General features: G+C 23.0%; 3 protein-coding genes across 3 annotated transcripts; 1 reads left to right on the top strand and 2 right to left on the bottom strand.

Annotated features, from left to right (window-relative positions):
* Window positions 1–363: 363 nt before the first annotated feature.
* On the bottom strand, window positions 364–6,573 carry LOC126893765 (golgin-84). The gene is made up of 9 exons (XM_050664246.1): window positions 6,221–6,573; window positions 5,648–5,822; window positions 5,427–5,571; window positions 4,552–4,792; window positions 4,241–4,492; window positions 2,466–2,772; window positions 890–944; window positions 650–810; window positions 364–583 (listed from the first exon to the last, which is right to left on the bottom strand). The coding sequence occupies exons 1-9, from the start codon at window positions 6,334–6,336 to the stop codon at window positions 524–526; spliced, it is 1,512 nt and encodes a 503-aa protein (XP_050520203.1). The 5' UTR covers window positions 6,337–6,573; the 3' UTR covers window positions 364–523.
* Window positions 6,574–6,611: 38 nt separating this feature from the next.
* LOC126895866 (phosphatidylinositol-glycan biosynthesis class W protein-like) lies at window positions 6,612–8,464 on the top strand. The gene is made up of 4 exons (XM_050668146.1): window positions 6,612–6,895; window positions 6,956–7,812; window positions 7,963–8,323; window positions 8,443–8,464. Exons 2-4 carry the CDS (start codon window positions 6,960–6,962, stop codon window positions 8,462–8,464), a joined length of 1,236 nt encoding a protein of 411 aa, XP_050524103.1. The 5' UTR covers window positions 6,612–6,895; window positions 6,956–6,959.
* Window positions 8,465–8,715: 251 nt separating this feature from the next.
* LOC126893777 (STAM-binding protein) lies at window positions 8,716–14,385 on the bottom strand. Its single transcript, XM_050664265.1, has 10 exons — window positions 14,123–14,385; window positions 13,955–14,053; window positions 13,202–13,370; window positions 12,277–12,461; window positions 11,224–11,313; window positions 10,938–11,103; window positions 9,391–9,528; window positions 9,072–9,184; window positions 8,897–9,002; window positions 8,716–8,820 (listed from the first exon to the last, which is right to left on the bottom strand). The coding sequence occupies exons 1-10, from the start codon at window positions 14,203–14,205 to the stop codon at window positions 8,761–8,763; spliced, it is 1,209 nt and encodes a 402-aa protein (XP_050520222.1). The 5' UTR covers window positions 14,206–14,385; the 3' UTR covers window positions 8,716–8,760.
* Between the last annotated feature and the right edge of the window lie 2,758 nt (window positions 14,386–17,143).

Below are 17,143 nucleotides of genomic sequence, written 5' to 3'. Positions count from 1 at the left end.
CTTCTCAACTAAATCATATCACTGTTTCATTAAGAAATATATAATTCTGTCATAAGTATAATAACTCTTTATTAAGCTATATACTTATAACTTTATTTAACCGTATTAGTATTGCGAAATCTACCTCAATTATCCTATAAAAATATGGAAAATTGTTAGTTATAAAGCTTTAATATGTTAATATTATGATTTTTTAAAATTTAAATGTTAATAAAATATAATGCTTTAATTTTTTTATTGTATTTTTTTAGAAGTGTGAAATGATATGCTTAATTTCATTATTATAAAAATATGTATTTATTCACTGATGATTTGTAAAAAGTATTTAAAAACAAATATTATAAAAATAAATTGTAGAGTATAAAACTTATAACTGTTCCTTGATTTATTCTAAATAATTGTAAAAAAATATTTAACATAATGCATAATAAAAATTAATTCTTAATAACAAAATCAATGAGTATTTTTTTTAATATTAACATAAAATTGGTTTTTACTAATTATTAGCATAAATATATTAAGCTTAATTAGTTTCTGGTGTGTATGAAAATAGTATTAACATAACCCATAAATGAAGAGTCACCTATAAATCAATCAAAATAATATTTTATTATAAAAAACAGTTATTATATAAAACTTTAAATCTTACCACATATATAAATAATAGTGTCCTCAATAATGGGTATCGTCGAAGATACATGCCTGTCCTGAGGCCAATGGAATCCAAACTAGTAAAGGCACGTTTTACTTTTCTTGCTACACCCGTATCAAAAGCATTTTCTAACATAAATTGAGGAATTTTTGCTTTAGCTAAATAAAAAGTAAAAGGAATATAAATTAGTTAAGTTATATTAACTACAAGGATATATAATAAGTTCAAAAGATATACCATCATCAGTATCATTAACATTAATGAGTAAACTTGTTTCTTTTTTCAAACGAGCCTGTAAAGTATAAAAAGAAAATGTTCTTATTAAAATTCAGATTTTAGTAGTCTAAATTAGCATATCAAGAACATAATAAAATATAATTTATGGAAGGTTCCACAATAATTTTAAAAAAATTATGAGTATTTCATTTTAAAATATTTTTTAAGGGGAAGGGGGAAATAATATTGCAGCCATTGAACATTTTTTGAAAAACAATATTTCTTGACGTATGAATTTTCAAAATTATAAAGATCATAAATATTGCCCAACTATCAATGAAATAAATAATATTGCATAATTTATTTAGAAATAGGCTCAGGATTTAAAGATTAGTTTAAAAGCTAAAAATTATAGTTTCAATTGTCATTTTTGGTTTCAATGAAAATATAAAATATTTTTAACATAGTAAACAACAAATAAAATGATAGTACCTATTTTTAAGAGTTATTAATAGTTTAGACCACTCAATTTTGAAATGAGTCAATTTACACTAAACACCACAACAGTTAATTTAGGCAGTCTATAATTAATAAATTATAATTATGAAGTTCTTCTAAAGTAATACTTGATTAATAATAAAAAACGGTAGCACAGTGGGGTCGAGGTACAGTGGTGACGTGGCATAGTTGGATCAAGTATAATGATATCTCACAGTGATTAAAATCACTATCATAAGAAACGCTGTGATGCAAATCTGTAGATAGTGTTTCATTTAGAGAAATNTAAAAGCTAAAAATTATAGTTTCAATTGTCATTTTTGGTTTCAATGAAAATATAAAATATTTTTAACATAGTAAACAACAAATAAAATGATAGTACCTATTTTTAAGAGTTATTAATAGTTTAGACCACTCAATTTTGAAATGAGTCAATTTACACTAAACACCACAACAGTTAATTTAGGCAGTCTATAATTAATAAATTATAATTATGAAGTTCTTCTAAAGTAATACTTGATTAATAATAAAAAACGGATTATTCCAAAAGCAACATCAACTCTTATTTCTTTGATTATATCCTAATTAGTAGTTCTTTGATTTTAAAATATAATATACAGAGTGTTCAGTAAGTCAAGAAACGGGTTTCTATTGTTCTCATTGTTTGTAACAATGAGAACAATAGAAACCCGTTTCCTGACTTACTGAACACTCTGTATATATTATGAGCTGAGAAAAAGTGGCAACAGACATAAAAAAAAAAAAACACATCATAGTAAAATTAATACCTTCTCAGCTTCGCATCGAAGCTAAAATACTTGATTTTTAACCCAAAAAAATATAATTATAAAATTAGTACTTTTATAAGAAAAGGTATAAAAGTAAACTATGGTATAATTTAGGATGATAACATAATAATTAATTTTTTGTAAAAAAAGGTACTTTTTAAAATCATAATTCAGACCTACATACTATAAGTCTGTTAATAATTTTAATATCAGGCTGTATTGATTTTCCTATCTTCTTTAATATAAGCAGTAGCTTATAAAGGAGAATGTTAAATATTTATCTAAAACAAATACAACTGATGATATGTTACTTCTAAACTTTCTATCCTTATAGCCATGGTTTTTTTATCAGTTGATAATTGATCCAATTCAATTTGTTTGATGGTAAGAGCATTTTGTAGTGATATAATTTGTTCTAGATTATCTTTTTGACTAGAATAACTGCAACATTTATTTTGAGCTATATGTTCTGAACTTAAATTAGCCAGCCGTTCTTTAAAGCTTATATGATCATGCAATGTCTTTTGTAGTCCACAGTCAATAGCAAGTAAGTTACTTTTTATAGAATTTAACTTGGTTAATTTTTTAGCTTGTTCCAAATCTAATTTATCGGAAGATCTATAACAAAAAAAAAAAAAATAATAATAATAATTATAAAGATTTTATTTTATGAAGATTAATAAAAAAAAACCCAGCACAGGGGAGTCGTGGCACAGTGGTGACGTGGCATAGTTGGATCAAGTATAATGATATATGACAGTGATTAAAATCACTATTGAAAAAACGTACCAATGCAAATCATTAGATAGTCTTTAATTTTAAAAAATTGGTGGATTATTTCAAAAGCTACATGATCTGCTATTTCCTTATTTATATACTGATTAAGATAAAGTATGTCGAATGAAAAAGGGATATTAATATTATTTCTCATAAAAAAACTATGTTGATTTATACACTTTTCATTAAGTTATAGCATTATAAAGTTAAAAATATCAAAAATAAAATTGAGAATTTTCACACAAAAATAGCATTTGGCATGCATTTTGACCGTGAAGACAAAATAAAGTCCAAAATTTTTTTTTTAATATTAAAGCATTCTACATAAGCTTTAATTTAAGATTTATATAAAAGTGTTAGTATTTCCGGAACACTTTCAAAAATTAAGTTGAAAAAGTTCTACTTTCTATATGCACTTTAAAGATTTGAACCCCCCTGTATTAAGGGAACTGGTCCGATTTAAAAAAAAATATGTCAAATTATAGAGGTATATAATTTTTTTTTTCATATAAAATTATATTACATAAGCTTTAATTTGAGGTAAGTTAAAAATGTTCAGCATTTCTAAAAAACTTTCAAAAGTTAAGTTGAATAAGTTAATTTTTTGTAAAAATGTTGTAATTTTGAATCTTCCCTGTGGGCAGGTAAAGGGTCAGATTTATAAAAAAAATATATCATAAGATATCATGCACCTATAAAATAAAAATTATATTGATTTGGTTATCGTTGAAAGAAATTGGTTCGATGAGAGCTGAAAAAAACAGACACAAAAAAAAAAACATATCATAGTAAAATTTATACCTTCTCAGCTTCTCATTGAACTAAAAGATTAGTTATCATTCGATTTAAAAGGTTTTTTTATTAAAAATCTAATTTTAAATAGCCATGTGTTTAATTTTATCAATATTTTAGCTTAAATAGTTCACTATTCAGTTACACTAGTAAAAAGTGTAACGGAAATAATATAAAAAAAGTGACATATGAGGGATTATAACCCAAGACTCCCAGTGTTGTAGAGAGAAATCTTACCAATAATGAACTTTGTGAAATTATGATTCAAATCACGATACACTTTTATATAAGTTGAAAATTTGATGAGTTGCTGAGGAAAATATGATATTGTGTCACACGACAAAAGTTTATAGGCAATGCTTCTATTTCCCCCCAAAGTACTCACACAAGACTAGGAAATCTTTTGACCTATATTTTTAGTTTTATTTAATTTAAATTGTCGTATTAAGTTAAATTCAATAGAAAAATGTAAATTATTACTCAAAACATACTAAATTAAATAAGAAATGAAAACTACCTGTCAGGATTCGTAATTTGTACAAAAGTAACTTCTAAATCATCTAAAATATCTTTAATATTTTTTGAAATATTATTTAAATCAGATCTTGAGTTAGCTATTAATGCATCACAATCTGTGGTAATTAAATTCAAATATTGAAGTTCATTTTGAGTAGAGAAATTATTTTTGAATTGGACATCATTTAATTTTGTTTCTAAATTTAATTTTTCTGATTCAAGTTCATTTTTTTTAAATTCATCTATTTCAATTCTAAAAATAAAATTAAAAATTAAAATTGTATTTTATATTAATAACAGATATAAGTTTACTTTTTTTTTAATTTTGAAATTTCTAATTTAAGGATTTCATTTTCTTCAAGTAAACTATTTCCAGAGCTACTATTTTCATAATCATTATTTACTTGTTGTCGAGTTGAATCAGATTTTTTTTTTAATCTAATCATGACATCTTGAACATTTTTCAACTGGATTTGTGCTTCTTCTAATTCTTTTTCTAGATTCACTGAATGCCTTTTATTAATTTCTAATTCAGTAGCAATTTGATTTAAATCTATATTGATTAAAGATATAAACAATTAATATTCAGTATGTGTTCACATCAACAATACAAAATTAAATATATATATTTATATAAACAACATAAGACTAAATTTTAATTAAAAACAAAAAATATTAAATGATTATATGACATATATGTTATTTTAATTATCAAAAAATAAGTAAGTAAAATTCAAAATTTCATTATTATTATACAAATTTATATCGAGGTCATCTTTTATAGTTACTGATTATGTTAGAAGGAATAAGAAAACTTACATCAATATGTAGAACGGAATGAAACCCCAGAACCCTAACTGAAACATAATGTTATTTCCTTACCAAATTATATAGCATACCTAATCTGCTAATTTTGTTCTATTATATTTTAACTATTTTTCTATTTACAAAATACTTATGACTAAATATTAATCATACACATTTAACCCATGGATACCATATGAATTACAGTATAACATAAATCTATGAAATGTATAGAGATCATTTTATATCATTTCAAAGATGAACTTCTTAAAAGCAACAGAACTATAGAATAATTTATGAAACTATACTTATTATCTCTTTTTGTTTCTCTATCTAATAATTGAATTATTATTTGTAAATAAAAAACTGTATAATTGTCATACCTTTATCAGTAGATTTCAGTTTGTATTGAAATAAAGAAATTTCATTATTTAAAGTTTTAATTTCATTTTTTAATATCATATTTTCTTCTGCTAATTGTATGGATCTTGATTCAATGGATAAATTTCCTGTCGAATAGCCTTCATACTAAATATAAATATTATCACTATTAATTTTCTTATAATGTCTTTAAAGCTTATTTAAATCATGAGATTCAACTAACCTGAGTTTGTAAAGTTTCATCTGGGCCATTTAAATACTCCAGAAGATGTTCATCTGATATTCTAGCATCTTGCTTAGATTTTTTTAATGAAGATTTAGAGTTAGGTGAACTTGGAATGGATGAAGATGGTTTGGTATCAATATCAACTGTAATATTTTCTTCATTTGGTGAAACTCTTTAAAAAGACAAACAGTTTACATTTTTTTTTAATTCAGTATATTGTAAAAAAATATCTTTGAATACCATAATAATTTAACATTAACTATTAAAACTTTGTTATTTTAGAGTTAGGTTAAATTAAAGGGCTAAGAGTAATAATCAGGTAAGTTCAATTTGTTCAGTAGATCATTTTTACTAGTTTAGGATAGTATAATTTCCAATGTATTTTAGTTTTATAGTTAGATGATTTGAGGTATTTAATGTAGAAATAACTTTTTACCGTTACTATTCATGACATTTTTTAAATAAATCATTCCAAAAAAATTCTAAAATTAAACTTTACTGATTGTTGCACTGAGTGTCTGAATTGTTATTTATAAAACAATTATTTATTAATATAGTAATGATACTTACTTGAAAACTTCTTTCACAAGTTTATCTTTTTGGTTTTGCAAAACTACAGCAGTATTTTGGTCAATTTTATCAAGGTAATGTTCTGCTCTACCAGCTAATTCTTTAAGCCAAGACATTTTTCTTTAATTTTAATAAAAATAATAAGTCAATTGTATAACATTATATTTCACAAAAATATTCTCATAATTCAGTCATCTTTTCACGCTTCACTACTTTTACAAATATAGTGATTTACTCGTATTTAACTTCCGTATTATTATCACATTAAGAAAATAATCAGCTTTCTTATAATAACCTTGTAAATATACAAATTAATGATAAAATAATATTTGTCAGATGGCTTTTTTCGTGTTCCGATATTTTTCAAAGTAATATCACAGATAAGGTAAGGTTTACCTAATCTGTGTAATTATTTTAACAGTTCAGTTCTATTAACTGAACTATTAGAATTCGAAATTTCTCTAATAAGTGATGTTGACTTTGAAAATTATTTTTCCTATTAAAATTTGTAGTGAATTCGCAAAAAAACAATTTACATTATTTAAACTATGTCCTCAAAATTGATTTCAACAATATTGTTTTTCTAATTACAAAAATGATTACATCTAGTTTTTAGATTCCCAATTTAATCCGAACTGTATTAAATAACATAAACATTTTTATTTTATTTTTAAAGTAAATTTGACATTGTCTTTATATATTATATGTATATTTTTAAGTAAATTTTTTTTTCAGGAGTATGGATGTTGAATATAAAGTCCTTCATAACAAAGCAATATCAAGCCAAAAAGGTTCACCATTGCTAGAAATATATATGTCATTATTTTCATTACCAGTTCACATTATCATTTTTGCGTGGATCTCAATAATTACTAATTACTCAGAACAGCTAAGTGTACCCAGAATCTGGAAATTTGTTTTAGAGTTCATATTTTTAATTTTACCTACTGTGCTGAACCTCACAATCTTGTCTGAATTTGTTGTGGCTCAATTTATAATTTATTTTTTAGTTGCTGTTATTTCTTTATTTTTTATTTTACTAAACAGAAAATGTTTAATACTAGGTAGTATAAGAATAAAAAAAAATCCATACATGAGTGTGTATAGATTTATTTTAAATACATACACAGTATTTTGTATTTTGGCTGTTGATTTCAACGTATTTCCACGAAAATATGCTAAAACTGAAAAATATGGACATAGCATAATGGATATTGGGGTTGGACTATATGTTTGTTCTAATGCACTGTTATTTAAAACTCCTAAAGTACAAAATTTTTTTAAACAGTCAATCAAAGTTGTTAAACAAGTATTACCATTACTCGTATTAGGTATTGGACGTGTTTATTTTATTAAGAAAACCAATTATAATCATTATGTTTTTGAGTATGGTGTTCATTGGAATTTTTTTATTACCTTAGCCTGTCTCAAAATCATTAATTTATTTATTATTCCATTTATAAGTACATGTTATACTCCTATTTTAGCAACAACAATGATTCTTTTATATGAAATAGCTTTAAACTTTGGTCTAAGTGATTGGATAATGAGTGATTCTTCAAGAGATACATTTTTTTCTGCAAATCGAGAAGGTATTATATCTATTATTGGTTATGAAGCAATATTTTTATACACTTTGTCTCTTAAATGTCATATGTCATATTTTAAACCAAAAAGTTCCTTGATAAACAATTTGTTTCTCTTAATAGAAAATTTTTTTACTTCAATTTTTTTTTTCTTAGTAGCTGTAAGTTTTGACAACCTAACTGGTATTTCTAGAAGATTAGTAAATGCTGGCTATGTTTTTTGGATGTTATCAGTGTCATCTTACCTATTATTTATGTCAATTTTAATTGAAAATTTTATTACTGTTATGATGCATAGATTTAATAAAAAGTTTTCAGGGTTTTCCTTAATTATTGATAGTGTAAATGAAAATTTGTTATTTTTTTTTTTATTTGCAAATATTTTGACTGGTATTGTTAATATGAGTATACACACTTTGCAAATTAATACTATTTTTAGCTTATTTATTCTATTTTTATATATGTATATAGTTTATATTGTAATATACATGTTGCACAATAATAAAATCAAATCACAATCTTGAATAAAATAATTATACTTGTTTTTTTAGAAACATTTTCATTAGAAAAATTAATGAACATTTTTTTTTTTATTAACATTTACACTAATAATTTTTTTATAAAATCTGTAATCAGAATGTCATTGAATTTAAAATAATTGACACAAAATCTATATCTGAGGTATGAAATTTAAGTTATAAACAGAATAAAGGATGAAACCTCTTCCCTCATTTTAATAAAATAAATATAAAATTAACATTGAACATTTATTGCATATAATTTTAAAATAAATTATACAATTAAAGAATTATAAATAATTAATACTAATATAAACATTAGATTACATGATTTACATGATATACATTAATTTTTAAAATTATATTAAACAAACATTTATTCACATATGAATAATTTTAGAAAAAATTGCACTGACACAGACTAAAAATTTAATTTTTATCTGAAGTCTACCACATTGACATGTAAACTATTATTTAGTGTATAATGTTCAGCAATCTAAAAAAAAAAAATAAATAATAATAATAAAAAATTCTTTAATACAATTTTGAAGGAGTAAAATATTGAGTCTTACAGCATATATATCACCATCTGTGTTATGAGTATGAAAACCTTCAACATTTTTGCAGTTTGCTATAACTTGAAGACCATGATACGGTGTTAAAAAAAAGAAATTGTTCCTATAAAACAAAAATATTTAATAAAAAATGTTAAACATTTTTTTTTTTTTGATAGAGAAATGATATTACTTGTTATACTTTGGTGCACATACAATAGCAAGAGCTTCTGGCATCATTAATTGATAAGAGTAGTGAGTATGTAAGTCTACGCTAGACATAAAAGATGTTTGGGACGGATGAGTCTAATAATGTAAGATAAAAAAAAATTACAAATTAATATCATTCTTTATAGAAGTTATAAAAAAAATGAGTTCTAATCTTAGAGAATTTTACATTGTATATATTTTTATAATAGTTTGTTGGCCCTCAGACATTTAGTACATTTAGTACATTTAGTACGAATCCCAACCAATAAAAAAAACATTTATATATATAATCTCTAACTTACATGAATCCATCCTAAAGTAATTAAATCATTTTTATCTTGAAATTCAAAAATATCCTCTTCATTCATTGTTGTACACGAATCAGAAGTACCACTTTGTTTTGGAATCATTAAATGAGTTATATTTAAACTATTTGAACTCTAAAAATGATTTAAGTATTAAGCTTAGTTAACATTAAAAAATTTACTAAATCTTAATTTGTATAAACAGAATTATTATATTATGATGAACCACTTAAATAACAAAAAAATAAACATAATATCTAGAATATTTATTTGGTTTCTTTTAGTTTCATATTTCTCTAAATTTATCAATCATGAGTTATTTTTTATATTTATCCTTTAAGTCTTATAAAATATCAATTTTATTTTTTGTAATGAGTCTTATTAATTACAAAATAATTCAGTATAGGAAATAACTTGTCAATAACAATATTGAAACATTAATTAAAATTTTTATATCAACACTTGAGGAGTGCAAATGAGAAATGTTTAGGAATAAGAATACCAGCACATATCTTCAGCCATTAAAATTGAAAATTAAACATCAAGTATATGTTTTTTATTTTGATCCAATGGGATATATGTTAATATTAGGGCTTTTTATCTATTAAATAATTAACTAATTACTTATATATGATTATTAATTTATATATTATGCACAGATTTAAATTTTTTCTGAAATACGATAATCCAATATATACTTCAATATTAAACCGATAATCAATTATTAAATATTTTAATAAATAAAATTTAAAAAAAATATACCATTTCTCGGTACAATAATTAAACAAGAACTTAAGAATATATCATTAAATGTATTTTTAGTCCTTACAGCCTACTATACACGTTCATGTTTCCAAACAGTTAAGAAAATTTTCTACTGATGGATGGTATTTAAAATTAAAGAAAAACTTAATAATTCATCTGAAAATGTTTGTATAAAAGTAAAAATAAAAAAATCTATTTTATCCATTTATTAAATATAACGACAAAATGTATTTAATAAGTTGAAAAAAAAATAAAGGAATAAAAAATAAGAAAAAAAAGATAATACCATTTTATAATAACATAACAATTTTATAAAGTTTTAATAAATAATAGACAATTTAGATTATTTACAGATATATTCATGTCATCATGAAAACTTAGATATCTCAGTTTGTGATAATATTCAGTTATTTGTAAGATTGATAATAATTTCATCTTGATTATTAGATTTTAATATAACTTTTTATAATATTTGTATAAATATCGGATATAAAAAAAAAACCCAATACTATTAAATCTAATATCGCATATATCAAATTAAATAATGGCCAGTCCTACTTAAAATTAAGGAAAAACCAGTTAAATTTTATAATATATATATACATGTTATAATAAGTCAAGTTTATGTGTCTGATACTAATTCAAAAAAGTTGATGATTTTTTTTTTTTTCAAATAGTCGGGAGTTTTAAAAAAAAGATTTCATAAAATGACTTAATTTTACTGTTAATGTCATTTTAGTGTTTAGATCTTTACAGTTTAAAAATATATATATTTTTACCAATTTTCCAGCAAGTATTCCACATGTTTCTAAATTTTTCATAGTATTACTATTAGCATGTTCTAAAAATCGTTCTATTAAATTTCCTGGTACTATTACTGTTCGTAGATTATAAGTACTTTTTATTAAGCTTGGTTTAGTACTTCTATCAACAACTGGTTTATTTCTAAAAATATAAGAAATTTAAATTACTAACTTATCATTATATATAAGTTCATTTTTAAAGAACTTTATTATTATTTTTTTATTAAATAAATTTTAATTAATGTAAACATTCATAACATACTCAGAAATATTGATCGGTGAATACATATAACCAGATGAGCTTGGTATTTCATTTGGTTTGGCATTCAATTCTAATAATAAATTGCTTTGCCTAAATAATAAAATGTGTACAAATTAAAAAATTGTTATACAAAATAAAGAACAGAAATTAAAATAAAAACTTTTTTTAGATAGGTAATCTTTAATAAATAACAATGTTACTTCAAATAATTAAAAACTTATAATCATGTAATAGTAGGCATATAATTATAAGTCACATCCTGTATTTAATTTATAAAATAAACTAATACTATAATTATGTAAAATGTTGACTTAAATTAAACTATAAAAATTTAGTATCAATTTCAAAGATATAATTTAAGAGTAACTTTGATTATAAAGAAATTAAATGTTTTATTAATCAATAAATTACATTTTTTCATGGGATTTTTTAACTATTACTCACATAATATCTTTAAAAATATTTAACAATTATATCTTTTCAGATTTTTATAATATTGTATATTCTATAATATTCAAAAACAAATGGTTTGACTTTTGAGCCAGTATTTAAGAAGTTATTAAAAACTTTATTATAATGACTGGGCATGAAGAGCAGTCTGTTTATTTTTATATCTATGCAATTACGAAAATAGGACTATTCCTCTCACATGGTATAAAAATGTTATAATCTTTTAAAATACTCAAATTGATTAATCTTTTTATTAGTTAGATAATTTTTTTATTTATAAGCAAGTTAAACATATATACATCCATATAAAAAACTTAAGTTGATATGATTTAATGAGGGAAGGAAGAGTAAAGGACTATTTTTTTTTTAATATTATAGAATGTATATTACAATTATATTCTGAAAAGAAAAAATCATATATTTTATACTTTTAAAGATATTGCATAAGTCGTAGTTAAGCAATCATTTAGTATAATAATATACAAATGTTTATAAACTTTATAAAGAACAATTTGTTAAGTTTCATGTTATCAAGTATAATTTTAATTAAATTTGGAGAAATTGACACTGACAAATGTCTAATAAAATAATACTTTCACAAACCTTGATGGTTCATTTTTTAATGTTGTATCAAAAAATGTTGGAGGTTTTATATTTTCTGATGTAAAATTCAAACATTGTTCGCTAATTATTTTTTTAGTACTTATAGGTAATATGTTATTTTCGAAGGCATTTTTTTTATTTTCTAATGCTTCTTTTTCTTGATTTGCTTTTATACTTTGTAATTCCTAAAAATTAATTAGGAATTTGTAAAAAGATAATTTAATTTTCAGGGAGGAAACATCATGGCAAAAAAAGAAAAATGTCCTAATACATTATGTTGACAAAAAAAATAAAAATAAAAAAATATTTGCATAAAATAAAATATATGCTTATTAAAAAATATTTTTGAAATAGATAAATAACACACAAGGTACAGAATAAGAACCTGAGGTGTAGTAAAGAAAAACCCTACCAGTAAACTACTGCACACTCATGATTCCGATCCCAATACACTTTCGTATAAATTAATATTGGAATTTATGGCAGAGGGTAACACAGTATAGTATTCTATAAGGAACTTATCCTTTGAGCTTATATCTCAAAAAATTATAATCCAATATTTCACTTAACATTGCAATAAATATCAAAAATTGTTCTATCATTGTCACCTTTAATGGGTTGGGAGATCTTTTAAATTATAACTAGATTTAACACTGACTGAAACTAAGGTTATTACATAAATAATACATATGTGTTTTTGAAAATTAAAAATGAGTTGAAAATTAGATTTAAATGGACACAATATGATCATAAATGATCCTATACAGATAAATAATTTTTGAATCATAAATAAATATCCTCAATCAAATGCACATTTTTTAACAAAAACATATAATTCTGTAAAAACAATATTTTATTAACAAAGTTATTTTATAAATTTTACCACACTACTCTTTAGAAAATTTATTTATTAACTTTTATTTACTTTATGCTGCATAAACAATTCATATTCTTTGCTATATTGTGTCCTTAATTTATTTTTTAAATTTTCTGCTTTAGGAAGTACTTCTCGAAGTAATTGATTTATTAAATTACGATCATCGATTGGTACATTTTTGAAATCTGGGTGTTCTGGAATTGTCTCTAGGAATAATCTATAAGTATGAATAATATAAGTATTTGATGTAAATAGTTAAAAATAAATGTTATCTCATTTATAACTATTTACTTAATATAAACTAGTCAATTCCTCACAAAATAAAAATAATATACAAAATGTTTTAACTTTATAGCAATATATAATTTTTGATTTATTAACCATTAAGTGTCTTTAAGGTCCATCTCATATTAACCAAATATACCCATATTATATTTTAATATATGTTAATATTATTTTGACATATAATTAAAATTAAGAGGTCAAAAAAATTTGTTTTTATAGGTTTTTTTCTTTTTTTTGCTAAAATAAGTTTAGGTGTTCTATTAGTTGATATATTGCTTTCCTAACATAAATACTAAAGCATTTGAGTAAATTTTTACTAATATATTATAGCTTAATCAGCTTAAATACAACACTTTAAAATAAATTACCAGCAATGTTTAAATTTAAAAATATTTAGTTTATTAAGATAACAATGCTTCTAAATTAATTACTTATTTTATTTTTTAGTTTAAAATTTCATTTGTTTGTTTTTTACAAAATTTATGAAAATTATTTTTATTTATTATTGAAACTTACATCATGAATTTCATGTAAAGAATGTATGCCTGTTCCAAGTTTTTTTCTTTCAAATAAACATCAGCCATTCGGATCATTTCTTGACCAGATCGATAATATCTATCAATAACAAAAATAAGTAAAATTAAAAGTAATTACTTTTAATTTTAGTCTTGCAATATTACATACTTTTTAGCAGCAATATTGGGATTCAAATCAATTTTTGAACTAAATGACGACAGCTCTTTAATTCTTTCTTCGGGAGTTAACATAATTGCTTCTAAATTATTGAAATTATTAATTATATTATTCCATAACTTCAGATATAGTCGTAGGTGAAATAAATTTTACGAATTAATAGGTTCCGATTAGTCAGAATTTAATAAAATGATGAAACTTAAAATGTTTTAATTCTACCGATCATTAATATTTTTACCAAAAAATTGTTTGATAACATCAGTGATAACAAATATCATTACAGTTGATAACATAGTAGATAATATTAAGGTAGATAAATCCAGTAGTGAACAAATGTTCCTTTTAAAACGGCCTGATCGCTTGTTTAGTAATTTTTACAATGGTAGTTTACTTGTACGCCACCTACACGACATTAGTTTATTTGTATATGTTACCTGTTTAGGTACATTTTTGTGTGTACGGTTAGAGACAGTTCTTTGTTCTTGTACATTCACGATGATATCACATATTCATAGTTGTAAAAAATACTTTTAAAAAGTATTTTAAATAATATTCAAATATTTAAAAAAAAATGTATTTAAAATACTATTTGAATACTTTTCATACAAAAATATTTGAGTAATACTCAATTACTTTGCAAAAGTATTTCAAATACTAAGAATACAATTAAAAAATAATAATAATGTTTTTATTTTAACTAAGAGCAAAAGGTTCCACCTAAATAATTACCAAGAGGGTAATTTGAGTCAAATATTGAGTACTCTTAAATTAAGAGAACTCATTTATTATTTTCGATATTTTTTTTTGTTAAAGGTAAATAAAATTAATTATTGGAGACTAATCAGTGAAAAAAATAAATATTAGTACACGTGTAAAAACCTGTAAAGTATGTCTTATTGACAATAGAGTAAATCATTTGAACCTGCAATAGGCTATTGTAGGTTCAACTGATGTATTAAAAATAGATGTATACATAATAGCATTTAGATAAGCACAATAATTATGTTATACTATAATGTAACATATAAAATAACAGAAAATTATTCTCAATTTTCATTTTGACTGAGTTTAATTTGCTTGCTGTGTTACGGTTAGCAAATTAAAAAAAAAAAGTATATTAATAGTACTGAATATTAAACAGTATTAAATACTAAATAATTGTATTTAAAATACTACTCAGATACTTTTTATTAAATGTATTTAAAAATACTATTCAATACCAATGAAAGTATTTGAATACTTTTATTCAAATACATTTACTCAAATGCTTTACGCCTTTGCACATATATTGATTTTTGCTCGCCATAGTGATTTTGAGGGCGATTTTGCACGAACCTATGATTCAATTTTATATGCAGGTGCACAATATGCTGTGTATACATATATGTATATATTACAAAAATCACTCACTATGCTTCGTAAAACTTGAGGTTGTTAGTAATATAGAATTCCATAAATATACAATTTTTATAGTAAGGTTATATTTATATGTCAAAAATTAAAATAAGCTTTTTATATCGTCGTCAATACAGTAGAAATATTAGATTTCCAAAATACATTTTTAATTTCTTCTCACTTTACCATTTTCTTTATTTTTGAGTGAATTATTTTTTTACTATACATAGATTTTTGAACAAGTTTCATAAATAAAGAATTCCAGTTATTGTAGCTTCAATATGGTTTAAAAAAATATAAAAGAAAAAAGAAAAATATATACATTTTAGGAAATCCTCGTCAAATTGTCTATCGATGGTTGCACATTTTAGCTTCGATGCAAAGCTGAGAAGGTATTAATTTTACCATGATGTGTTTATTTATTTATTTTTTTTTTTATGTGTTGCCACTTTTTCTCAGCTCTCACTGGACCGATTTCTTTCAACAATACGTCAAAAGATCACAAATCGTATCTAGTTGAAGACATTACCCTTAAAAATTGAAAAAATTTTCCCTCGTTCCCCGCAAATGGGGGAGATATCCAAAAAAATTATAAATTTAAAAATCGGTAAATTTTGTCTTTTTTTTTTTATAGTAAAACCTTAGATATTTCCTTTTAATTTGATATCATTTTTTTGAAAATTTAACACTTAACTTGCTAACTGGGGAGGATTGAAAATAGTAACTTTTTTACAAAATCTAACTTTTTCAATTTAATTTTTGAAAATGTTCCGGAAATACTGCGTCCTTTTGTAATATTATATTATTACATATAATATTAACATATAATATGATGTTATCATTTATACATGTATATCACATATTATGATTATAAATGATCACCAAAACAGGGTTCTCTTATTTAAGATACAAAATAACCCTTTAATTATACGATAAAATCTCCCTCTTGTAGAAATTATTAAGTAACGCCTACACGCAGGGACCCCATTTTAATTAACCAATTAAAATACAAAGCCTCAGCTTCCAGGATCACGGTAGAGATCGCTGGGCTACCCCCTTCACACTATAAAAAGCCATTTTTCCCCATCAAAACCGGTTCTTTTGACGATTTTAAAATATACAAAATCTACGACACTCTACTCAAGATCTCACTCTCCGGGACTTGGTCGATTTTTTAATTAATTGTTGAAACGTTTTAACATTTTTCAGAGGAGAGATTTAAAGTGATAACTTTTTTACAAAAAATTAACTTTTGAAAGTGTTCTGGAAATGCTGACACTTTTATATATACTTCAAATTATAGCTTATGTAATATAATTTAATATGAAAAAAAAAATTTCAGACTTTATTTTATCTTCATGGTATGCTATTTTTGTGTTAAAATTCTCGATTTTATATTTAAAATTTTTAATTTTAAAATGGTATAACTTTTTAAAATGTATGGATCAATATAATTTTTTCATGAGAAGTAGTATTTATATACATATTTTTTTCGACATACTTTTTTATTAAATCGGACCACTTTCCTTAATACAGGGGAGGTTCAAAACTTAAAAATGCATATAGAAAGTAGAATTCAATCAACTTAATTTTTCAAAGTGTTCCGAAAATACTGAC

This window comes from Daktulosphaira vitifoliae, unplaced genomic scaffold (genome assembly GCF_025091365.1).
Source record: "Daktulosphaira vitifoliae isolate Bord-2020 unplaced genomic scaffold, ASM2509136v1 Scaffold_1, whole genome shotgun sequence".
Taxonomy (NCBI): Eukaryota; Metazoa; Arthropoda; class Insecta; order Hemiptera; family Phylloxeridae; genus Daktulosphaira; species Daktulosphaira vitifoliae.
This window is presented reverse-complemented; position numbering and strand designations above follow the sequence as displayed.